Source organism: Hemitrygon akajei, chromosome 5, assembly GCF_048418815.1.
Source record: "Hemitrygon akajei chromosome 5, sHemAka1.3, whole genome shotgun sequence".
Lineage (NCBI taxonomy): Eukaryota > Metazoa > Chordata > Chondrichthyes > Myliobatiformes > Dasyatidae > Hemitrygon > Hemitrygon akajei.
Window position 1 is genome coordinate 24,455,833 of NC_133128.1, and position 27,105 is coordinate 24,482,937.

Sequence of the window (27,105 nt, forward strand, 5' to 3'; positions counted from 1 at the left end):
TTGAGACTATGCCCGCTGGTTATCAAGAGTCTAAAGATTGGAAATAATGCTGGTTTATCCATGTAACTTTGCCTTACTGTCTCAAGAACTTCAATAAAACATTCTTTAATCTTTCAAATTATTGGGAGTACAACTCCCTTGACAATGGAATAAGATTGTGAGTTTATGCTCTCACTCCAGGATTTGTACATAAATTCACAACTTCACTCAATTTCCTTTATTTGCAATCTGCTTTAGTTACAAGCGACATCCTTCAGATGAAGTGTTATACTGAAGTGCAGTTTACACTAGGCAAAGTTTTAAAAGACATTTAGATAGTTACATGGATAGGGAAAGTTTAGACCACAGACCATAAGACATAGGAACTGAATTATGCCGTTTGGTCCACTGAGTCTGTTCCACCATTCCATTATGGTGATCTCTCTCATTTATTATTATCTATTATTTATTATCTCTCTTAATCCCATTCTTGTGCCTCCTCCTGATAACTTTTGACACCCTTATTAATCAAGAATCTATCAACATCTATTTTAAATATGTTCAATGACCTAGCCTCTGCAGCCGTCTCTGGCAATAAATTCCATAGATTCATCACCCTCTTGTTAAAGAAATTTCTCCTCATCTCTGTTCTAAATGGACATTCTTTATTCTGAGGCTTTGACCGCTGTTCTTGACTCCCCTACTAGGAGAAACATCCCTCCTATTATCCACTCTATCTAGGCTTTTCTATATCTGATAGGTTTTAATGAGATCCCTCATACTTCTGAACTTTAACAAATACAGGCTGGAGCCATTAAACACTCCTCATACATCAACACTTTCATTTTTGGGATCATTCTCATAAACCTCCTCTGGACCTTTCTCCAATGCCATTCTTAGATAAGGGGCCCAAAGCTGCTCACAATAATCTAAATGTGGTCTAACCAATGCCTATAAAGTCTAAGCGTTACATCCTTGCTTTTATATTTGGAGGGAAATCAGTCAAATATAATTTAGTCAGTATGGACAAGTTGAGTCTGTTTCCATGCTGTGTGTCTCTAATGGGCACGTCAGTTGTTGTTCCTGAAGTTCTCATGTTGGCTTGAGCATAGTTTCTACCTTAATCAAGACAATATAATGCTATTATTTTGCTTATTCTGTTCACACAATCTGCTAGTGAGCAACATATAAGTTTTACACACTTTTCTATTGCAAATACAGACAAATGTACTGTGAAGTCAAACATTTTAAGTATTTCTCATGGATGTTATTCAATTGGTGAAATGTTTGCCTTTGAATGATAAAGTTATCAGTTAGTCACTATTAAAAATTGTTTCTCATTTTCAGTGCCCATGAAATTCATTCGTATAAATTTGATAAGGATAAAAAGTGAAGAAATTTCAATTTCCTGGGACACATCGTTAAATACCGAGGTCCGTTATAAGGTCATACTCTTCATTAATGAGGTTGAAAAGAACCAACTTGTGACAAATAAGAGAAAGGCGGTATTCAGAGAACTAACAGCCGGTGTCAAATATCGAGTCGTAGTATCAGTGGAAACATGCAATCAGCAAGGCACCATCCAGCAAATAATCATAACACGTAAGTCTTGAGAGAAAGTACTTGAAAAACCAAACCTGATAGATATTTCCAGTGGACTAAGGTAGATCCATAAGGAACACGAAATGTCTTTGATCTTAAACGGTAACTCTACTTCACTTTTCACAGATGCTGCCTGATCTGCCGAATGCTTCCCGCTTTTCCTATCTTTTATTTTAGGTTAAGGGAAGGGTCTCAAAATGGTAGTCATGTCAGGACAGAAATACTGGCCATACAGCAGATAATTCTTACTGATATAAAAACCCAGTGGAACCATTTGAGAGAGAACACTATGATTAACTATTTCTAACACTGTCAGGAGTCAAACCGAATAAAGAAAATGTTATTTGTGGTTAGGCACATTTTAGATACAGAGAAACATTATCTGATCCTACAGAGAATTCTCTTCTGAATTTTGTTGGGCTGGTGGGGACAAATGTTCCATCCATTCAAAATCCCAACACCAAACCTATGGTGCACCACCATTGAACATATGAGGTTAACTTTGGGAGAAACACTCATTCCATTCCATAAGACCATCAGACATAGTAAGAGAATTACGCCATTCACACATGGAGTCCGCTCCACCATTCCATCATGGCTGATTTATTAGTCCCCTCAACCCCATTCTCCTGTCTTCTCCCCATAACTTTTGACATCCTTACTAATCAAGAACCTATCAACCTCTTCTTTAAATATACCTTATGAGTTGGCCTCTACAGCCATCTGTGGCAATGAATTCCACAGATTCACCACCCAGTTCCTAAAGAAATTCCTCCTCATCTCTGCTTTAAAGGGATGTTCCTCTCCTTTGAGGCTGTGCCATTTGGTCCCAGACTGTCCCACAATAGGAATCATCCTTTCAATGTCCACGCTTTCTAGGCCTTCCAATATTTGACGGGTTTCAAGAGATCCCCCTTCATTCTCCTAAACTCCAGTGAGTACAGACACTCCTCATACTTAGACCACTCCATTTCTGGGACTATTCCTGCAGAAGTCCTCTGGACCTTCTCTGTTGCAAAGGTTTTAATAGGAGTTACATCACATGAAAACAGCAACATCTTGTACTCAGAATAGGGGTTAGCATTTCAGTGTCCCCTTTATTCTTCCCACATAAACCATGTTCCTGCCACAAATTCTCACCTTGGCTTTTCCACTTTTTTTTTCCTGATCCAAGGGATGCCTATTGAATTCCAGAGTTGTTAACATCATATGGTAACGAATGTTGGTAAAACATACACTTTTTCTATTTAATCCATCACCCCTATTGGGGCATAGGGCACAAACAACAGAGTCATCTGTCCTGGGTCAAAAGTTGATTGGCTCTGGAGCTTCCACTTTCTATCTAGGTGAAGGGTTGGGGTTCCTAGCTCTATGCCCAGCCCTCCTCCTTTCACAGCAGGGCTTGGGACTGTCCATGGCGGAGTTAATTCTAGCTTTAATCAATAAATATTTGTTGTTGTTTTTTTTATGCTTTGAAGCTTCCAGAACTTTGAACGCAATTACAAGAATTAGAAACAGGGATTTCATACCAGCATTTGAAGACAAGAAGAGTCGCGAGTATGAAGAATTCATAGAAAGTTTCATTCAAGACGTAAGTTTCCGCCTATCATTTGCCTTTGGCTTTGGAACGTATGAAGTAAAGTTTGATCAACAAGAGACAAACATATTCTGAATTTGAATCCATGCGTTTAAACAACCCCAACCAGCCCCTATAGAGGGAGGTAGTATGGATGTCAGGGGTTTGATAATTCAAATCATGCAATGTGGTTAGAAACAGGCATTTATTGGTTGCTATGGTATAGAGTCAAAGAGCACTACAGCACAGAAACAGGCCTTTCAGCTTGTCTAGTCTGTGCAACTTACTCCCATCTACCTGCACTGGGACCATAGCCCTCCATACTCCTGTCATACATGTACCTACCTAAACTTCATAACCAAGCCCATGTCATGACTCCTACTCACAGCCTCTCCCACCATTGAGCACATCTACATGGAAGGTTGTCGCAGGAAAGCAGCATTCATCGTCTGAGACCCCTAGCATCCAGGACATGCTCTCTTCTCACTGCTGCCATCAGGAAGAAGTACAAGAGCCTCAGGACTCACACCTCCAGGTTCAGGAACCATCATTACCCCTCAACCACCAAGCTCTTGAACCAAAGGCAATAACCTCACTTGACTTCTCTTGCCCCATCATTGCAATGTTCCCACAACCTGTCAACACACTTTCAAGGACTCTAGACTTCACATTCTCAATATTTATTTATTATCATTATTTCTTTCATTTTGTATTTGCAGAGTTAGCTGTCTTTTTTTGCACACTGGTTGAACAGCCAAGTTGGTGTGGTCTTTCATTGTTTCTGCAATGGTTATTATTTCTATGGATTTATTGAGTATGCCCACCAGACAATGAATCGTAGGACTGTATGTGGTATGTGGTATGTGGTATGTGGTATGTGGTATGTGACATATACGTACTTTGATAATGAATTTACTTTGAACTTGAAGTTTGTTCCACACTTATACCACTGTGTGAATGAAAAAAGATCCCATCAGATTTTCCCTTAACTATTTCACCTTTCATCCTAAACCTTTGTCCTCCAGTTCTAGCTTTATCCAACTTGAGGAGGACTAAAAAGCCTGCTCTCAGTCCCATGTTTGTAATGTATATTTGAAAAAATGTTGCAGGAAAGAGAATGATGATATCTGGTGTACTAAGAAAAGTTGGCTTTTTTTTCTTCCAACAGTTTGGATGCCAAGACCTATGAATCAGAATTAGAATCAGGTTTAATATGTTGTGAAATTTGTTGTTTTGTGGTAGCAGTTGCTAAATTGCTGGAAGAAGCTGTTCTTAAAATGTTGAGGAGTGTATTCAGGCTCCTGTACCTCTTCTCTGATGGTAGCAATGGGAAGAGGGCATGTCCTGGGTGATGGGCCCTGCCTTCCTGAGACACAGATATTTGAAGCAGTTCCTTCTGGTCTGGTCTTCTTTGAATAATTCATGGTGGAGCAATTAGATAAATAATTAAAACTGGGAAGAAAATCCAAACTGATGCTAATAACAGATTATTTTTGTTTCTTTCAGTTGAAAAGAAGACTAGACCCAAAAATCAGAACGTTACTGAATGATGGAAAAATGAGAATCGTCATTAACAGCATTTTACCGGGAAGTGTCAAAGTAGATTTTAAAATTGTGTATACAACAGAAGAGGATATCACTTTGCCTGAAGTAAAAAATTCATTTTCTCAATCTTTAGAGACAAGTGAAGAGTTTATCATTGATCTTGCAAACACAACTATAACAGGTAAGGTCTTTGGAAGCAAAGCAATGGTATATAAAATGTTAGGAAACAGTATACACAAAACCCACAATATTACCTATTCATTCTACTGAATTTAGTCTTCTGTCCATTTTGTTCTCTCTTCTCCCCATCAATAAACACCATTAATTGCAATAGTGTCATACTATTACACTGCCCCTAAATCTGATGGACATTGCTTAATGCCCTATTTACCATGCTCTCTGCACCAGAGGAGATTCTGTGGATGCTGGACATCTTGAGCAAAGTGCACAAAATGCTGGAGGACCTCACCAAGTCAGGCAGCATCTATAAAGGGAAATACACAGTGCATGTTTTGAGCCAAGGTCCTTCATCTGGACTCTATGAAAGGTCTCAGCCTGAAAAGTTGACTGTATTCTTTTCCATAGATGCTGCTTAGCTTGCTGAGTTCCTCCAGCATTTTATGTGTGTTGCTTGGATTTCCAGCATCTGCAGATTTTCTCTTGTTTGTCTCTGTAGTAGTATTTTGATAAGGGGTGTAAGCAAAAAGCATAACATGTTGCTAGTTAATAAGTTCATTTTGTAGGCTTTTGTTCTCCTCAAGTTAGAACATAGAACATACAACCGTGCAGCACAAGAATGTTGTGCTGTTCAGCCCACAATATTGTGCCAAACCAATTGAATTAGAAGTCAAATGGCTAACTTAACTAATCTCTTGTGCCTTCCATTTTCCTCATATTCATGTGCCTATCTAAAATTCTGTTAAAAGTCCGTAATGTATCTGCCTCTAGTACCACCCAGGCAGTGTATTCCAGGCACCCACTGCTCCCTGTGTAAAAAAACTTGACCCTTACATCTCCTTTGAAATTACACCCCACCCCTGCCACCATCACCACCTTAAATGCATGCCTCTGGTGTTAGACATTTCAATCCTTGAGAAATATACTGTCTTTCTACTCTATCTATGTCTCTCATTATCTTATAAAGCTCTCCTCTCAGCCTCCACCACTCCAGAGAAAAGAAAGCACATTTATCCAACCTTTCATCATAGCATGTGTCCTCTAACCAGACAATATCCTGGTGAACCTCTTCTGCACCCTCTCCAAAACCATAACATCCTTCCTATAATGGGGTGAACAGGACTGTATGCAATACTCCAGGCGCAGACTAACCAGAGTTTTATAGATCTGTAACAGAGCTTCCTGACTTTTGAACTCAATGCCTCAGCTAATAAAGACAAGCAGGCCATACACTGTCCCTTCTTAACCACCCTACCAATCTGTGTAGCCACTTCCAGGGAGCTATCAACTTGGACCCTGAGATTTGATTGCTCATCAACACTGTTTAGAGTCTTGCCCTAACAGTGTTCGCCTTCTTTACATTTGACCACAGTTCTTAACATAGTTAAAGTTTATCAACATTCTTAGTTTTATTGAACATCTTTCCCAAGTTCATTCCTCTCTCTCTCTCTCCCTCCCTCCCTCCCTCTCTCTCTCTCTCGTCCTCCTTTACCTGTGCATTTACTTTTACTTTCACCTTTACATTTGAACAAGATTCCCCATTTAGACCATACTAAATCTGAATAGATAGAAGACATTTTGTAGTTCATATGAAGGTTGATTGTGTTGTTGATAGTGTAAAAAGTTGTTGTAGGTTACATTAGGACACAGACAGGCTGCAGAGCTGGGCTGAGAAGTGGCAGATGGAGTTCAATCTGCAAAAGTGTGAAGGCAGAATACAGGGCTAATGGCAGGCTTCTTAACAGTGTAAAGCAGGGGTCCCCAGCCTTTTTTATGCTATAGGCTCCTATCATTAATCAAGGGGTCCATGGACTGCAGGTTGGGAATCCCTGGTGTAAAGGAAGAGAGAAATCTTGGGGATGATGTTTATAGATCCTTCAAAGTAGCCATGCAAGTTAATAAGGTGTTTAAGAAGGCGTATGGTGTGTTGGCCTTCATTAGTTGAACGACTGAGGTCAAGAGCTGAGAGGTAATGTTGCCAATCTATAAAACTCTGCTAGACCATACTTGAGTGTGGTGTTCAGTTCTGGTCACCTCATTACAGGAAAGATGTTGAAACTTTAGAAATGGTGCAGATTTACTAGGATTCTACCCAGATTAAAAAGTATGTCTTTTGAGGATAGTGTGAGTGAGCTAAAGCTTTTCTCTTTGTTGAGAAGGAAGAGGGGGTGACTTGATAAAGGTGTACAAGATGATAAGAGGCAAAATAGAACTGAGAGCCAGAGACCTTTTTCCAGGGCAAACATGGATAATACAAAGGGACATAACTTTAAGGTGTTTGGGGGAAAGTATAGGGGTAAAGTAAAAGATAAGCATTTTATACTGAGAGTGGTAGATATGCAAAATGAGTTGCCAGGGATGGTGGTAAAGGCAGATACATTAAGACACTCTCATATGGATGAAAGAAAAATGGAGGACCATGTGGGAGGCAAGTGTTAGATTGATCTTGGAGTTGGTTAAAGCATTGGCACAATATTGTGGTCCGAAGAGCCTGCACTGTATCTTAAGGAAAGAACTGAAATATTTGAGCACATTTTTAATTCATGAAGAGTACTCTTCACAAAATCAAAGAGAACCATAGAAGAAAATACAAACTGTTTAACCATATAACCATATAACAATCACAGCACGGAAACAGGCCATTCCGGCCCTCCTAGTCCGTGCCGAACTCTTAATCTCACCTAGTCCCACCTACCCGCACTCAGCCCATAACCCTCCACTCCTTTCCTGTCCATATACCTATCCAATTTTACCTTAAATGACACAACTGAACTGGCCTCTACTACTTCTACAGGAAGCTCATTCCACACAGCTATCACTCTCTGAGTAAAGAAATACCCCCTCGTGTTTCCCTTAAACTTTTGCCCCCTAACTCTCAAATCATGTCCTCTCATTTGAATCTCCCCTACTCTCAATGGAAACAGCCTATTCACGTCAACTCTATCTATCCTTCTCAACATTTTAAATACCTCGATCAAATCCCCCCTCAACCTTCTACGCTCCAATGAATAGAGACCTAACTTGTTCAACCTTTAGATTTTTAAAAGTATCTAGTTTTTGTTTTTGATGTAAGGATACTAAAGAGTAGAAAGAAAAAGAGAGGATTAGAGTGAGACAAATTATTGGTTACATTTGAAGGACCTAAAGACTCACTCCTGCTCTTAAGTTAGCTGAATTGTTGCAAAAAAAGAGGCCATAAGACCACGAGATATAGGAGCATAATTAGCTTATCAGCCCATGGAGTTTGTGCTGCCAATCTATCATGGCTGATTTACTCTTCATCTTGACCCATAAGATAAGAGAGGTGGAAATGTTCTGGTATTGTGAGAGAAGAATCAGTTCTGATATTTTCTACATTCTGGAAATGCAAGATCAGTGCTCTTTGACTCCAATTTGCATTGGAACCCTTTCCTCAATCATCCTCATTGCAGTACTTACCAGCTGTAAAATGCATTCCACAGGAGTGAACTAAATCTACAGGACTCATGCAAAACTGTTAAACCTATTGTCACCTTCAGTCCTGACACCAGACCATTCCAACCCCTGTCATCAAGTTACCATAGACAGGCCATGCATGCTGGCATATATGCATAGCTAGAAGATGAGCTCTAAACAATTGTTGATTCCGTCTTCAAAGTGCTTGAGAGAACATGCCTCATGCCCAGCATCTGGAGGACAAAGATTTTCTTCCATCTGGCTCCTGCCCCACAACACTGTCTCTGACATCAAGCTCCATGTTAAGAGCTTGGTCAAGCTGCATCCTTCCAGAATCCAGTGCACCAATCAGCCTTTGTCTGTCTGTAGAAAAGACAGTTCAAAGTCCTCAAAACAATCACTAAGCTTCTAGTCCACAGAGCAGCAACGATATCTGTCCTCTTGTATGTTTTGTAAGCACAGGCAAGCTATTATGGCTATGTTTAATCACCAGAGAAGCCCCATTAACACTGCCTCCATAATTTCATCCATATCCAATGGCAAGATAAATAAACCAGTGACAATGCCCTTGATGAGACTAAGATCCTCAGCACAGAAAATCCAATCACACCCAACCATTCCAATGGAGAGGTACATTTTCCACATTTCTGACAATAGACATCTGGCACAAGCACTCTATACAAAGATCCTAGGATGTTTTCAGCTTTCCTCAGAATTATGAACATTTTCATCAATTTGTGGGAATTCCTGATCCAAGGCACGCAAGAGGCATCAGGAAAGGCACTGAGTACTTTGAGGCTTTCTGATGGGAACCCACAGAGACCAAGTGCAAAGAACCCATTCAAAGTTCACTTTCCCTGTCACCTTTATATCTCCCAATGGCACTGGAGATCATTCACCCCATCAATTTTGAGCTCCCTCTCATATTACAACTATAGTCTCATTATTTCCATATAACCTAATTCTTACAATATGCACATCAACTTTCCATCTGACTATTCTGGGGCAAGTTACAGTGGCCAAGTAACCTATCAACTGGCCATGATGAATGGTGGAACAGACTTGATGGGCAAAGAAGCCAATCTTTGGTCCTACTGCTTTTGATAAATTGTTCCAGAAGAACTGCCAACTGTAAATCTTTACAAAGCAGGAGGAAACTTGAACACAGGGGTGTGGGTGGTTTTGGGGAACCCATACAGCCACAGAGAAAATACACAAACTCTTGAGAGCTCTGAGGTCAGGAATGAACCTGGATTATAGATCCAGCTGACTGTGTCACCCATACCGTATTGCTCAGACATTCCTGCAACAGAATCTACTAATTCTCCTTAGAAATCAGTAGCTACCTCGAAACCCACAGATCTTCATGGAAGCAAATCATCCTTGACCCAGAAATATAACTTGTTCAGACCTTGTTAAAACTAATATGCCATTTTAAAATCACCAGAAGTGGTGTTTCTAGTTGGCTCAATTGTCTAACACTCCTCTTCTCTTGCCGTTACAGAGCAGGACAACTGCCAGCCGGGTCTGAATGACTGTTCAGGTAATGGAACGTGTATCAGATTAAATGCCTCCTACACGTGCCAATGCAATGCTGGTTTCATGGATACAAGCACTAATACTCCAGGACGAATATGTGAAGGTAGGACCGTGTCGCAGTTTAACATCACTTTAGTGCTGCGTGAAAGTAAATTTAGCCTCTGGTAATCGGTTTAATCGGATTCTCATTCCAGATGTGGACGAGTGTCAGACGGGCAACAACACATGCTCCGATCTTGCTCTCTGTACGAACACCCCAGGCAATTTCTCATGCAGCTGTTTCCAGCAAATTATAGACACCAATCCAGCAAACCCTGGGACACAGTGCACAGGTAAAGAGCCGGAATATCTAAATGAATTGAGAGGACAGTAAGGTTTTCTCAATATGGAATGGAGTGAAAATTTGTCAGGGTTACAATGGGATGTGGCATTTGGGTTGCAAGGTCTCCACCTCATTTAAGAAATTCCACAGATTCTCAACAGCTTGTTTTACATCTTGTCTCCCAAAGTAAAAGTAAAAGCAAAAGAGAGGGCATACAAGGAAGCCAAACCTAGTGGGAAGATAGAGGATTGGGAAGCTTTTAAAAACTTGCAGAAGGAAACTAAGAAGATCATTTGGAAGGAAAAGTTGAATTATGAAAGGAAGCTGGCAACTAATATCAAAGAAGATACTAATTTTTTTGTATATAAAGGGTAAAAGAGAGTTGAGGGTAGATATAGGACCAATACAAAATGATGCTGGAGATATTGTAATGACAGACACAGAGATGGCAGAGGATCTAAATGCATATTTTGCATCAGTCTTCACAGTGGAAGACATCTGCAGTATACCGGACATTCAAGAGTGTCAGGGAAGTGAAGTATGTACAGTGAAAAGTACTACTGAGAAGGTGCTCAGGAAGCTTAATGGTCTGAGGGTGGATAAATCTAGCCCTGATGGAATGCACCCTCAGGTTCTGAAGGAAGTAGCTGGAGAGATTGTGGAAGCATTTACAATGATCTCTCAAGAATCGATAGATTCTGGCATTGTACCAGATGACTGGAAAATTGCAAATGTTACTCTGCTATTTAAGAAGGGTGGGAGGCAGCAGAAAGGAAACTATAGACCTGTTAGCCTGACATCAGTGGTTGGGAAGTTGTTGGAATCGACTGTACAGTAGGGATGAAATTATGGAGTAGCTGGAGGCACATGACAAGATAGGCCAAAGCCAGTGTGGTTTCCTGAAGGAAAATCCTGTCTGACAAACCCACTTAAATTCTTTGAGGAAATTACAAGCAGGGTAGACAAAGGAGATGCAGTAGATGTGGTATACTTGGATTTTCAGAAGGCCTTTGAAAGATGCTGTACATGAGGCTGCTTAGCAAGATAAGAGCCCATGGAATTAGATGGAGGTTACTAGCATGGGTGGAGCATTGGCTAATGGGCAGAAAACAGAGATTCGGAATAAAGGGATCCTATTCTGGCTGGCTGTCAGTTACCAGTGGAGTTCCACAGGGGTCAGTGTTGGGACTGCTGCTTTTCATGATGTATGTCAATGATTTAGACTATGGGATTAATGGATTTGTGGCCAGATTTGCTGATGATACAAAGATAGGTGGAGGAGTGGGTAGTGTTGAGGAAACAGAGCCTGCTGAGAGACTTATGTAACCCGTTGTAAGGTTTCACTGCTAATGTAATGGCTTCTCTGTAATGTTCCACTGCTGAGGTAATGGTCTCTCTGTAGCAGAAATGTTTGGATTATGACTAGAAATAATGAGGCATGTTAGCCAATAAGCAGGATGTTGTTCTTTCTTGTGTGTCTGGGAGCTGGGAATTCACGGTCTTCTGCCAGGTGCAGATGAGGAGAGAAGATGTGAATAGAGAGAGTTGGTAGTCTGCTGGACCGAGTGGACCTGGAGCGAGGGTCCGAAGGTCAGTGATGATTGGAGGAGGTTGATGGTTATCAGTGAGCTCCAACCTTGCGCAATAGACTTCCTTCATAAGAATGGGCCCTTTTTCTTTTCTGTTTTCTTTACTAACCATATAGTCAAATTCAGAATTATGAAGCTCAATCGTTTAATCGCATATTGTGTACTGTTTGTTATTTCGTGGTACTGATTTGTAACGGGACACATCACGCAGCATCCACCCAGAAGAGGTTCCTTAAGTTTGGCTGGGCCGGGAGCAGGGCTATCATCCCTCCCTATATTAAGTCACTAGCCGATGCAAGAGTTACACTTAGATAGTTTAGGGGAATGGGCTAAGAAGTGGCAAATGAAGCACAATGTTGGAAAGTGTATTGTCATGCACTTTGTTGGAAGAAATCAATGGACAGACTATTATTTAGATGGGGAGAGAACTGAAAATGCAGAGACGCAAAGGGACTTGGGAGTCCTTGTGCAGGATATTCTAAAGGTTAACCTCCAGGTTGAGTCGGTGGTGCAGAAGATGAATACAATGTTGGCATTCATTTCTAGAGGTATAGAATATAAGAGCAGGAACATGATTTTGAGGTTCTATAAGGCACTCATGAGGCCACATAGAGTACTTTGTGCAGTTTTGGGCTCTTTATTTTATAAATCTCTACTGACATTGGAGAGTGTTCAGAGAAGATTCACGAGAATGATTCCAGGTGTTACGGATTCAGCAACAATAAATATATGAGTGAGGCAGGGGTTTTTATAACAAATAAAACATTTATTAAACACTGAAGAACAAACCCCCAAAAGTAAACAAACCACTCACGTAACCGGAAGTCAGCTGCTGTGCGGCAGCTTAAACAGTTCTTAAAGCAATGATGCTTAAACAGTTTTTAAAGCGATGTTGCAAAAACAGTTCTTCAAAGTAGTATTGCAAAAGTTCAAAATGTTTACAGTCCATTTAAGGGAGAGACTTTTTAAGATGATTTAAATTCTCTTTCACGTCGTGTTGCTGCGATTCCCAGTCGAACTATACTTATCCCACGGAGAATTTACAAAGATGGAAAATGAAACGGCTTAAAGGCACTGACCTTTCATTTACAACACTGTACTCAATCCTTTCTGCTATTCACAGGGATTAACACGAGCACAGTTAACGAATTCCTTCCGAATGAGGATCAAACAAGGTCAAACCTGTTTCACCGTCGAAATCGATTTTTCTCGATCTTTTAACTCCCGAACTCCAATCTTCGCTCTCCACTGATTTTTAACTAGCAGTATTATAAAGAAACTGCTGGCAATGACCTTTTAAACTTTAGGCATTAAATAAAACTCCATCTTTCAACTAAACTGCGTCATAACATTAAATCACGCAGTGGCATGAAGTCAACATTGCAAATCCAGCCACGAACTGCCCCTCCTCACAGGGAGGGGTCCTCCTTTGATACCCTGTAAAAAAAACCTGTCACATGACCTCTACTGGCGGGAAAATGACGTCACTCCACCATCACAAGACCATTACCTCAAGTCCAGTATAGCTTCAACACCTGTCACGTGACAAGTACGCCACTGTCACGTGTCACGGGTACGTAACACAGGAATGAAAGGGTTACGTATGAGGAATGTCTGGCAGCTCTTGGGCTGTATTCCCTGGAGTTCAGGAGAATGGGGGAGGGTGGGATCTCATAGAAACGTTCTGAATGCTAAAAGGCCTGAACAGATAAGATATGGCAAAGTTATTTCCCATGGTAGAGGAGTGTAGGAAAGAGGGCACGACTTCAGGATTGAAGGATATCCATATAAAACAGAGATGCGGAGAAATTACTTTAGTCAGAGGATGGTAAATCTGTGGAATTTGTTGCCACGAGCAGCTATGGAGGCCAAGTCATTGGGTGCATTTATGGCAGAGATAGATAGATTCTTGATTAGCCACGTGTCAAAGGCTACGGGGTGAAAGCAGGGGACTGGGGATGACTGGAAGAATTGGATCAGACCATGATTGAATGGCGGAGAGGATTTGATGGGCTGAATGGCCTACTTCTGCTCCTATATCTTATGGCCTTATAGTCTCCCACTCCCACCTTTAGGGAGAGGGCTCACTACTTGCTGTAACACACACAAAATGCTGGAAGAACTCAAAAGGTCAGGCAGCATCTATGGAAATGAAATAATTCTGATAAGATGGTGGCATGCTTGATTGCAGCAGCTTTTACAGGCTCAATCAAAGGTGGTACTGTCTTTTTAAAATGTATTTTTTTATGATTGCAAGAAACTGCTGGGCATTAAAAACAGAGTAATGCAGGTCATGAAAGCGGTGTGCAGTCTAGCAGCGAGTGATCATTTTAGCCACTTTTCTTGTGATCGCAACATCCAGTTTGGATTTTGTTAAAGTGGAACACTGCAAGTCTGATTCACTGATTTATTGCGGATGACAGGGGAGCTGTGCGGCCTCAGTTGCAGGGAGGACCAGGCCTTGAGCCACAGTGTTTCCTGTATACAGCTGTCCAGGAGAGAGGTGTTAGAGGTGCAGTTCAAGCTGCAGTTTGTGCTGCCTCCAGTGTTTGCTTGGCAGAAGACAAGTTTCCCACTAATCCCCTCTAATATCCCTTCCGGCACTTATTACTTCCAGCAGCCTAAGTACTACACCTGCCCATTCGCTTCCTCCCTCACCTGCATTCAGGGCCCCCAAATCCTCCTCCTTCCTTCTCTTCTCCAGCTCGTCATCTTTCCAACTCACCTGACTTCACCTATCACCTTCTAGCTAGCCTCCTTCCACTCCCCTCCCCCACGTTTTTATTCTGGTGTCTTTCCCCTTCCTTTTCAGTCCTGAGGAAAAGTCTTGGCCCAAAGTGTTGAATGTTTATTTATTTCAATAGATACTGCCTGACTTGATAAGCTCCTGCAACATTTTGTGTGTTTTGCCTTAGATTTCCAGCATCTGCAGAATCTGTTGCATTTGGAAGGCAAGCTGTATTTGTGCTAAACTGCTGACTGCTGCAACTTCCTTGGACTATATTTTGTGTGACGGTGTTTTAGTGATATCTTATTATGTGCTTGCTATCTTATATGTGCTTATTATATGTTCTTGCTGTCCTTTATGTGCCTTGTGCTGTGTGTGACTGTTGGTACTGTGTTTTGCACTTTGGCCTCAGAGTGACGTTTCATTTGGCCGTATTCATGTATGGTTGAATGTTAATTAAACTTGAACTTGAAATAGATGATGGACTGGCCAAGACCCTTCAACAAGATGGAAAGGTGGGGGGAAAAATTACTGAAAGTTGGAGAAATTGTTATTCATGCTATCAAGTTGGAGGCTACCTAGAAGGAATATGAGGTGTTGAGGATCTTGGTCTGAAACACTGATTGTTTATTCATGTTCGTAGATGCTACCTGACCTTTTAAGGTTCTCCAGTATTGTGTGTGTGTGTGTGTCGCTTTGAATTTACAGCATCTGCAGAATCTCGTGTTTATACTCCCTGTGTATTTCAGATTGATTGTCAGTCATGTAATGCATTTCCCACACTCACCAGCATCCTCTGGGTCCTAAACACCACTGGATTAATTTCAGCTCAGAGTGGCCCCAACATGAAAATCTCTAACTTCCTTTAACTAGTTCAAGTTCAACCTCTAATCCCTTTAACCAGTTAAAAGTTCAGCCACTTTAAGTAAAAAAGAGAGATCTTATAGAGAAACAGTTTGCTGAAAATAAAGAATGTTCCAGTTCCTGTCTGGATGTTCAATTTACATTATCTGAACATAAAAGGGCTATCAATAGCACTGGTCAGACATCACCTGGGAAAGATGATATTTGTTATAGTATGTTTACATGGTTATCAGATTCAAAACTTATGTCAGTTTTGAAATCTTTTTAATACAATATGAGTCGAAGGGTGACTTGTTCTTTCCTGGAAATTACTGTTTGTTATCCTTTTATTGAAACCTGGTAAAATCAATTGGATCCTTCCACTTGTAGGCCTATTTTGCTAATGTCACAGGCTTATAAGATAGTGATACAAATGGTTATAGCAAAGCTTTCTTATTTTGTGGAGAGTAGAGGAAAATTAGCTGTATGCAAATATGGATTTCATAAAGGTGGAATGGCCATGGACTTGGTGTTATGTTTGAAATCTGATATTTGTAAGGCTCAAGTTAACAAAGAATCAGTCAGTGGTAGCAGTTTTCTTTGAAGTAAAGAAATCTTCTGATATGTCATGAACACATGGATTGCAGCTAAAACTTGAAAAGATGGGAATAGGCGGTGGAATTTTCAATTGAATTCAAGATTTTTTATGCGATAGGAAGATACAAGTTAGGGTGGGAACAGCATTCTCTGAGGAGTATGGGATAGAGAATGGGACTTCACTGGGAAGTGGAGGCAGCCCACTCCTTTTTAACATGATGATTAATGATATTTTCTTAAATGTTGGCTCAGACATTTAAGTTATATGCTGATGATGGTACAGTTTGGAAGAGAGGCAGGAATATAAATTATATACCTTTGGAAAATGCAGGCTGCTGTTAACGAAGCAGAGGAATGGGATGTTGGTCTTGCAAATTTTCTGTTGCAAAAACTCAAGTTATTTGTTTTTTAAAATGAAAACTACACCCATAATTGATCTCAAGTTATGTGGTACATCTCTTAAACAAGAGTCAGTGGTGAAAGTTTTAGGCATGTAGACGGACAGAAGGTTAAGATGGAATAAAATTCTAGAAAAGTGTAAAAAAAACGCTTAATACTTTCAGCTGCTTAGTTGGCTGTGATTGGGGTGTGGGTAGGAAGTCACTTAAACAAATGGATATCGCTTTAATCAGATCTGTCTTTGATTATAGATGTATGGGTCAGCCTCACCAGTGGTCTTAAGACACCTAGGTGAAGTTCAAGCTCAAACATTGAGACTATGTTGTCGTGCTATTAACTCATCTCGAATTTTGGCATTGCTGGTAGAAATGGTTGCATTGCCTTTACACCGACGCAGGTTACAGATTGTAATGGTTTATTGCGTTAATGTAAGAGGACATAAAGTTGGGCATCCAATATTGGCAACATTAGTAGAGTGTTGGGATTTGTAAGGTCTTCAGATTCTGTGGATGGGAAATGAATGAGCACAAGATCTTGGGGGTTGTTTAATGTGGAATATGGTCCCAGAGTACCCTTTTCTTTTGATTCTCCATGGTTTCTCCCTTTGCCTGTGGTTGAGTTAAGCCTTCAAGAAAAGATCAAGATGAAGAATGATTGTATATCAGAGGCACAGGAAGTTTAGCAATATGTGTGAAGCAGATACCAACTATAGATCTTACATATCTACACAGATGGTTGAAAATATCCTGTGACAGGTTGTTCAGGTGTCTCTGTTTATGTTCCAAAGTTTCAGGTGACTAGTATGAAAAAAATTATCTGATAAATTATAAGTATTCACTTCCAAAATGGTTGCTATCATTTAGCCTTGAAATGGGTCGAAGTACTACGGCCTGATTATGTACTTCTGTGCTCTGTTCCATTCTCAGTTTTGAGATCTACTAAAACAGATACTTCAAATTGTAGGCCAGATATTCTTCTTGAGATTGGACAACATTTGTTGAGGTTGCAGTGTCGAGGCTTCTATATCTATTTCTTATGGGTTCCTGCCCATGATGGAGTTAAAGGAAATGAGGCTGCAGACACTCTAGCCAAGTAATCATTTAAAATCAAGGATGCTAATGTAGTGGTGCCTTTGCATAAAGCGGACGTGAAAGACATAATTAAAAAATCTATTTGATTACGTGGCAACATAGTTGGGATAAGGAAAAGAAAGGATGGCATTTAGAGGACGATAGGAACTCTACTGGGAGATGGGTATAAAAGGAGGGAAGAAGTTATTCTTACACGTTTATGTACTGGACATACTAGGTTGAATATTTCCTTTTTCAGAATTGATATTGTAGGGAGTGCACTTGTCAAGAAACAGTGCAGTATATATTGTTTGAATGCAGTTCCTAAGAGGTGCAAAAGAGTCATCTAATTGCTAAATTGAGATTACAGTTTAACATGGAAACTTTGTTAGGTCATCACTGCCACAGTAATGTATATGTACTGTAAATCCATATTTGGCTTTTTGAAAAACATCAGACTTTTTGGTATTATTTGGGTATATTTTGGGGATTTTGGGGGGGGGGACAGGAATTAAAATGGGTATACATCCTATTTCTTTGCTCAATACTCCAGGTCAGGAGGTGGCGGTCATGCACTGTATACTGATCTGCCAAGTGCCATTAAACTTTACAAGAAGAACCGGTCCAAATGAAAATAAAGTGCAAAGAAAGAGGCTAGATGCTTGAAATCTGAAACCTAAATAGAAAACAAACATTGAGGAAGGATCTCTGACTTAAAATGCACACCATTTTCTATTTCCACCGAGGCTGACTTCTTTCAACATTTCTGTTCTTTTACAAATAAAAAATCCTGGAATTATTCAGCTGGTCAGATGGTAGACAAAACTAAAACATAAATTCAACTGTTCTGCCACTTGTTCCTCATTACAGACTGCCTTGTCTCTGACTGTAATTAAAATTGTTTAATGTCATTTCCAGTACACAAGTGTAAGGGAGAATAAAATAATTTTTACTCTGGATTCGATGCAGCAGAAAACATACACAATAAACAGATAAAAAATAATAAAAACACAATTGCCTTTATTACCAGTTTTTAACATTGTCTCAACCAATTCCATTTTATTTTGCAAAGCAGAAGTTTTCCATCACTTAAGGCTGTGTCAAGTAGGATATGATCAGCAATTAGTCACCACAGTAGATACGCCCAATCAGCATGTGAGATGTGGGTGTATCTGCTTCTCCATTCTATTATGTTCTGCACCCATTGCTTCTGGAATACTGACTATTCGTTAGATAGCAAAAGCTTATAATACTCTGTTTAATGCGATTTTGAATTAAAATCCTTGCTCAGTATTGACTACACTATTATTTTCTTATGTATCCACAGATCCAAATACATGTTTTGTCAAGATGACAAATATCTGTGCTTTGTCTTCCTGTTTGATGACTACAGTCAATGACTGCAAAGGTAACCATTCTTACTGTCCTTGAGAATTTTGTGATGTAATCTGTGTGATGTTGCTTCTAAGCTTTCCTCCTTGGTTTGAACACTGAATGTGAACACTACATAATCACAGTAGCATTCAACTCACAGCAAACAGAACAAATCTCATTTAGTTCTACTAAGCAGAGTGTCGTTAGGAGTTGACACAGTGTGGTGAACTACATATACCTGTCTGGACACCCCCCCCCCCCCTCGCTGACTGCTCCTGTGACTCCTCCCACTGACCGTGGCTCCTCCCACAGACTCCGGTATAAAGGCGATTGAGGCCTGAGCCCAGCCCTCAGTCTTCCGGATGTAGCATGGTGGTCAATTGCTGCTTGTTCTTTCTTCCAGTCAATAAAAGCCGATATCTCACCTCATGTCTCAGAGAGTTATTGATGGTGCATCACACAGTAACTGTGAAAGTTTGGCTGTCTCACACCTAACATACAGTACATGCTAATCAGGGATTATTAATGATCAATTCACTCTATTCTAGGCTCTTGTCATATGGAATGCAGTTGTTCCTTAGAAAAGTCCATTAGTGAATCTGGTAGGTTTGTAGGGAGAAGCAATTACCTCATCAGCTTAAAACAGCCTAGACTGAAATCAATTACCTCATTTTAAAAATAGTAATTATGGCTTAGAGCGGATAAACGTCATGCTTTGAAGGTTTTTCCTCTGCTGTCTTGTATAATTTATATACAATCCATATACAATTTATGGCCTGTGTGCAGTCTGAATCTAACAGCTGCAAGTTTTTCATTGTACTTGTACCTCTCCGTATTTGTGCACATGACAATAAATACAAGTTGACTTGACCACAAAAGGGCAGATTGGATGGGTTCCCAGTGTCCTTTTTGCCCATAGCACTACGTACATTTTTCCTTCCTTTCATTAATTCCAGCAAATCTCACTGATAAATTTAGCCAAAGGACTGATGTACTTGCTGGAGGAAATCTCAGGAGGAATCTTATCCTTTCTGACCATTGTAGATTTTCCAGTGGAACCAGCTAGCTTCATTACTCAGTGCTTCTTTCTCAATCTGACCTTTTCTCTACATTCTATTAGTCATTGGATTCCAACAACAAGGCCACAAATGGAGCATTGTACCAAGCCCTAAGCATGTAGATGGTGCTATGAGATTTTTTTTTCAGATTTAAATATGTGATATTTGGACAATTATAACTATGAAAATTCCTGTAAATAATTAAATACTCTTAAGCAAATTAAAAACAAAGTAAATAATATGTAATAACAATAAAAAGCACGTTAAATGTTTAGAAAGCAAAATGAATATTAAAGTGAAACGATCTTCCCCATTTTTTCCAGATCATGAATCCCCACTGAAATAAATGGGGACTACAGTCCAATGCAGGTCTGATACACATAGGAGAAGAGAGATTTATTAGCTAGCATTATACTGAGGGACCTCAGAAAGATGGAGCTGTCTTGTGGATTCTTTCTGGAGTCCAGTGACACAGTAACAGAATTGTCACCACCAGCTCAGACTTATCAGGGTCTGTCTAGGTCTGGGAGCTCTGAGTGGAAATGACTGAACACCCACACAATTCAGCCCAGTAACATCTAACATGTTTCAGAACTGTTCCTGTCCTGTGAGCCTGGGGGAGTATCTCCATTGTTTGACTGCCTGGCTCCAACACTGTTTCGAGTGAGTGCACAGACCATGAAATTGGCTAACAATTTGTTATTGTTTCAACAGGTAAAATAGCATTCAGAATGAAGGCAACACTGAGATCCAAACAATTCACCAATGATCTGAAAAATCCTGGAAGTGAGGAATTCAGGACTTTATCTGCCAATTTTATAAACACAGTAAGCAAAATTAGCTTCCACTTGCTTTTGTTCTTAAGCATTCATCATTGGTAGACACATTGAGTTGGCATCCCAGTCACAGGGTTCATAGTTCATAGAGTTATACAGCACAGATGGTGAATGGCGACCAATATACTCCATGGTCCACACCCCATCCAAGCTGGTCTCATTTGCCAGCATTTAGCCTGTAGCCTTCTAAGCCTTTCCAATCCATGTACCTATCAACAGTCTTTTCAAATCTGTTCTTGTATCTGCCTCAAGCACTTCCTCTGTCAGCTCATTCCACATCTCTACCTCTCTTCTTGAATATGTTGTCCCTCAAGTTCCTATTAAATGTTTCCCCTCTCACTTTAAACCTACATCCTTGAGTTCTTGATTCCTCAGTCCTGGGAAAAAGATTGATTGCATTTACCTTTTCTATACCCATCATGATTTTAAGACCTTTATAAAACCACTTCTCAGTCTATGTTCCAAGGAATAAAGTCCTTGCCTGTCCAACCTCTCTGTTATAAGGTGGGCGTTGGGAATGGACCCAAATGCAAGACACAGACACTGAAGTACAAGGAGCAGGGCTAGGTATGTCAAGAAAGAAAGGGAAGTGGGGAAGAAACTACACTGGCAAAACACAGGCCCTGGATGAGACTAGGATAGCGGGACCTGGGCTAGGACTAGACTAGGAAAGCAGGACTTGGACGAAGAACTAGGAACTTGGAACCTGGACAAGGACTCTGAGCCAGAGACTGGACAGGAACCCGGAATCTGGGTCTTGACTTGGGCTCAGACTCCGGATCTAGGTGAGGACAAGACATGGCAAGGCAACAGGACTGGAAGTGGGGGCAGAATGCGGGAATCCTGGGCTGGATGAGGACATAAAGCTCAGACTCAGACTTGGGAGACTGGAATGCAGACCACAGTGCAAGTGCCCCTCCTTGGGAACAGGACGTAGGCCCAGGACTCATACAGAGAAAGCTGAACACGACGAAGCAGTTCCCAACACAAGGTAGCGGCAAATGGCCAGACCTACCTAGCAAAGGTGAGAACACAAAGAGACAGTTCCAAACAACGAAAGACTGTTCCTTATCTCGACACAGCAAGGCTCTGGTCTTGCTCCAATGGTAGAACATAATGGCGCAAATAGGCAAGGACGCAGGTGAGACTCCAGGCGAGATGTACAGGCGAGGCTTCAGCCAAGGGCTACAGAAAGAAAGGGAAGGGAAGGGAACAGTCCAGCCTCAGGGTAACAGCAAAGACAGCCTGGCTTACCCAACAGAGGTAAGGACAGGATACTGACAAGACCAACCAGCTCCCACACGTGAACCCAGGGCTACTTATATTCCCAGCCCCAAGACAAGTATCAGGTGCCTATGATTAAGCCCAATTGAAACAAGGGACAGCTGGAAGACCCAGAATCCAGAGTCCACGAACTGGACCGTGAACCAGAATGCGGACTTCATGGACCGGACCATGACACTCTCACTATAACTCAGGTTAACTGACTACACTAAATTACCTTAGAGTAGGTTCAAGGGAAAAGTGAATCAAAGAGGAGTTGACAGGCATATGTGAGAGAACAAGTTTCACAGGTAGAGGGATATATGAAGGGGAGTTGGAATAATAGGATTACTCCTCTGGGAGATGGCATGGACATACATAACAAGCCAAATGGACCTTTATTGTAGGTTAAGGCATTTTATGTGATACCTTTGAACCACATTATTATTTGAAAAGACAGGAAAGATTTATAAGTTTGTTGCCAGAACTTAAGGGACTTATTAAATGGAGAATTCACGGGGATTGGGGAGCTGATTGACCTACTCCAGTTCCTGCACTTCTGTTATCATGAAGCATTTTGAACAGAAAGATAACATTATTTGTGCTGTGTTTTAGGTTGTCCCAGCTACACGAATGAAGCTTGATGACAATAGCTTTAATATCACCATCATTGGCTTTCAAAGTGGAAGTGTCCAGGTAAACTTTCTGGCCATTTTGAACAGCAACTCAACTGCCGATTTCTCCACATTGCAAAGCGTTGTTGGTGATGCAGTCAAACAGCTTGATGAAAACAGCTCTGTCACTATAACAGGCAAGTGTTGAAATATTACTCATGATTTTATTAGTTCAGTTAATTGTCTATTTACTACCGTAGCTCTTTCTCATATTACTTCAAAATGTGAGATGGTTGGCACAGTTACCACTACCACTACCTCACAGATTCAATAACCTGGGTTCCTGATCTTTGATGCTGCTTGTGTGGAATTTGCACATTCTCCCCATGCCCACACATGCTCTGACTACACTGGTTTTCTCTGCCATCCCAAAGACATGCAGATTAGTAGGTTAATTCACTACTGTAACTGGTGAGTAGTGAAATCTAGGGAGAGCTGATGGGAATTTGAGGATAGAAAAATGGAATTAGTGTAGGATTAGCATAAATTGGTACTTGACAGATGGTGCAGATCTTATGGGCCAAAAGGTTTGTTTCTTTCTGTTCAATATCCCTCTCCTGAAGGAATTGAAGTCAACTTTCACTGCATACTCCCTCATGTGAAGACTATGAGACCACATTTCTTTTCTAGCTCTCTGTTGTCTTAAATATTTAAAAATCCATGTACAATCTCATTTAATCATTTGAGGAAAGCACAGGAATCTATGGGAAATCTGGAATGAAAATCAGAAAATGCGGGAATATTCAGAAAGTTGATAGTGGTACATCTGGTCACATCTGTGGAGAGTGAAGCCTAGTTAACGTCAAATCAATGACTTCACCCTTTGTGCAGAGTTTGTAATTGTTACCCAATTACTAGATTTTTAATTTATCTTATTCCTTACCTTATCCTATTTTTTTCTTGCAAGATGAAATAGTGTTTTTCAGTTAGAAAAAATTCCTTTTCTAGACTTGCGTATTTGTTATTTAAATCTTGAATGGTAATGTATATTGATTTAATAGGAACCATTGCTGCCTATTTTGTACTCCTGCTAAAAATGGATTTTCTCCCACAGATGCATTCATCAGTGACTATGAGCATTCATTTGGGTATTTATAAAGCGATGGTTGATAGGTTTTTGTTTACTAAGGGCATCCATCAAAGGTTACAACAAGAAGGCAGGAGAATGGGGTTGAGAGGGATAATAAATGGCAGAGCAGGCTTGATACGTCAAATGGCCTTCTATGTATTAGCGTCTTATGCTCTTACTCAATGACAAGAAATAAACAATCTGCTGAGGGATCTCAGTGGGATGAGCAGTATCTATATGTGGGGGAAGGGAATGGTCAATATTTTAGGTTGACACCTTGCAGATTGTATGTTGCTCCAGGTTTGAGCATCTGCAGTTGCTTATCTCTACTTCATAACTCAAACAGATTTAATCTGAGCAACACACATAAAATGCTGGAGGAACCCAGCAGGCCAGGTGGCATCTAGGAAGAGTACACTCCATGTTTCAGGCCGAAACGCTTCAAAGTCCTTTGGAGTTTGGCCCGAAACGTCAACAGTACACTTTTCCTAGATGCTGCCTGGCCTGCTGAGTTCCTCCAGTATTTAGTGTGTGTTGCTTGGATTTCCAGCATCTGCAGATATTCTCTTGTTTGAAGGGTAATCTGAGATTGTATTTGGGGATAGTGTTAACACTGCCTCCACACACTGTTGAGCAGATCCCAACAAAATCATTTGGCAAACATTTGGAATCTGTATGTAGAGAAAGCAAATCAATCTTACCTTGCTGGTTCCGTGTTATATTGGCAGTAAATTAGTGAAAGGGGAACTACCTATAATGTACTCTTGGCAGGATGATAGACAACCATTCTTAATAACAGTTGCATCTTTTTTCTGTTTCAGGTACAACAATCACTATTACTGAGGCTCCTATCCAACCACAGACTGTTCCCACAGTGCAGTCCAAACCTCAGACAGAAAATCCTGGATGGAGAGTGGCTGTGATTGTTCTGGGGGCACTTCTGGGTGTAGCTTTTCTGATAGCATTGACAGTAGTATTAGTAATTACCTATAGAAAGAAAGTAATCAGGAAATATAACATAGAAACATCTAATATTGTACATCAAATTGGCTACTCAAATATTTAGTTAATTCCTCTAAGACGACAAGGTTATTTATCTTACCACACCAAAGATCATTTAGCAAGATCAACTTAGCAAATATTTTATCTGCAAAAGGATTATTGTGCATGATTATGAGTATCACTTCATAAATCTGGGCATGTTTTATCCCACTAAGCGGATAATGGGGAAGATGAGGCTTGATTAATGACCTCTATGGTGGCAAACCCTGACTATATATGGAGACTGGGCTAGAATGTCATGTTGGTAAGGTTACTGTATCTAGGGAGAGTGTGGAACTATCAAACTGTGAGAAAAAAGTACAAATTCATTTGTTTGGCATCAGTTAGTAGCTCTTGCTCTTGTAGATATATTATTGCTGAATTACTGTGCCAAATTGTCTGGTAAACTTATGTAACCCCCTGGGTCGCCTCAGGCTCGCTCAGCTCGTTCTCGTCTAGGGGGAGCAGCCTTCGGCCCCGCCAAACCAGGTAATCAGCTGGTGTGGATGCTGTGTGATGTCCCCGCCTCACCCAAAAACAGACAGTACACCATATGCGATTAAATGATTACACTTTATAAAGGTTACTATAACTAAGAGATTAATAACGATACAGTATATATGAAAGGAAAAAAAATAAAGAAAAGGCACCAAACTTATCAAAGTCCAAACCACTTCGTGCACAACCATTAGAGCCCAATTACTGAAGTCTTCTGGCCACCATTCGATCCCCTCCGAACTCCTCGACTCGCAGCTCAGGACCACCCGAAGTGGTCAACCAAGCACATCTATCTTCGTCTCCTCTCCTCGGGGTACCTCCTGGCATTGGACCCCTGCTTGGGGTCCATTCCTCACCCAGTTTACAGCATCACGTCCTCTCTCTCTCATGCCCTCGCGCCGATCTCCTCAAAAGCCCGCCAACAATAGCTTACAGACTCAGAAGAAAAAACAACATTAATCCCAATTGGTTTACAAAGGAATATAATTCTCGTTATCAGTAAATTTTAACCCAAACAAGCTTCCAGCACTCTCTCGCAACAAAGAAGCATTCCTACTTTTAACAAAACAAAGAAGCCATTTTGATTACATACACAGTAACAAAGAAAAATAAGAAACCCTCTTTACACTTAACTACTAAGGAGAAAGGAGGATCAACTTTATCCAGCATAGAAGTTTACATGTATTAGGAAGTTGCTGTAACGTGTCGGTCAGAGCATGGCATGCAACAAAAGACAACGTTCAACAATTATAAAGAATAAAGAATTATATAAAAGTAAAGATTATATATATATATAAATAAAGATTATATATAAATAAAAGGAGCTAATTAAGTTTGAGGTTAAAAGGATGGATATATTATAAAATTTCTATAAATATATAAATACCCGTATATTTTTACAATGTGTATCTACTAATGTTAAGTCAATTGTACTTTGCATATTTTATCAAGTGTTTTCTAAACTATTGGATGATTCTATAAATAAAGATACTTCTTGTAAACCATGAAATCCGTGAGAAGTTAATTTGTAAAGATCAAAAGAAAGAAGTCAGAAGAAACTTTACTCCCAATGGTTTGGGAGCTACAGGTGGGGAATTAACATTAATGGTGGCCATTTTAACATGCCCACTTCCAGGTTTAGGGAAACACACCATTGAGAAATTCACCTTCTGAATTCAAAATAACTTAATTATTCCAACTGGATGGGTGTAAACAAAGATTTGAGAATTACGAATAAATTGATTCATAAACTGTCTTGAATCTTTTTCTGGGCTGCATTTTCTTCTAGGGCTGAGGTTCCCAACCTGGAGTCCATGGATCCCTCAGTTAATGGGAGGAGTCCATGGCATAAAAAGGGTTTTTGAACCTCTGCTCCAGGGGTTTGGAAATATTAATCAGAAGTAATATAAAGAGTTTGACAGAGAGCTCTGATGTATTTTTTACCTTGGATGGTTACAAATGGCCAGGGTTAAAAGGGGGCATACTATATACACTCAGTGGCCACTTTATTAGGTACACCTGCACACCTGTTCATTAATGCAGCTAATGTGGCAATAATGTGGCAGCAACTCAATGCATGGAAGTGTGCAGACATGGTCAAGATGTTTAGTTGTTGTTCAGACCAAACATCAGAATGGGGAAGAAATGTAATCCTAGGTGATTGTCATCTTGGAATGATCCAACATAGGAGAGTCTAATCAGCCCATCAGTTCTTTGCTTGACCTCAGTGCAGTCCCACCAGCCTCTCTAGTTATTTCCCTGTAATCTATTCTCTCACTCTCATGTTTAACAACCCCTTTTTATTCTTGTGCCAATCAAGGGGTAATTCTCAATGGCCAATTGACATAGGAGCATGCCTTTGGGATAAGAGAGAGGCCTAGAGCACCTGGAA

General features: G+C 40.4%; 1 protein-coding gene across 1 annotated transcript in view; it reads left to right on the top strand.

The window, feature by feature from the left end:
• LOC140727558 (uncharacterized) overlaps window positions 1-26,211 on the top strand; it is a 35,830-nt gene extending 9,619 nt beyond the window's left edge. The window contains exons 2-10 of the mRNA XM_073045038.1: window positions 1,327-1,581; window positions 3,060-3,172; window positions 4,664-4,883; window positions 9,819-9,956; window positions 10,048-10,185; window positions 18,729-18,809; window positions 20,548-20,660; window positions 22,548-22,743; window positions 24,497-26,211. Of these exons, the coding sequence (XP_072901139.1) occupies window positions 1,327-1,581; window positions 3,060-3,172; window positions 4,664-4,883; window positions 9,819-9,956; window positions 10,048-10,185; window positions 18,729-18,809; window positions 20,548-20,660; window positions 22,548-22,743; window positions 24,497-24,741 (1,499 nt within the window). The 3' untranslated portion in view covers window positions 24,742-26,211. The remainder of the gene's footprint in view (window positions 1-1,326; window positions 1,582-3,059; window positions 3,173-4,663; window positions 4,884-9,818; window positions 9,957-10,047; window positions 10,186-18,728; window positions 18,810-20,547; window positions 20,661-22,547; window positions 22,744-24,496) is intronic.
• Window positions 26,212-27,105: the final 894 nt, after the last annotated feature.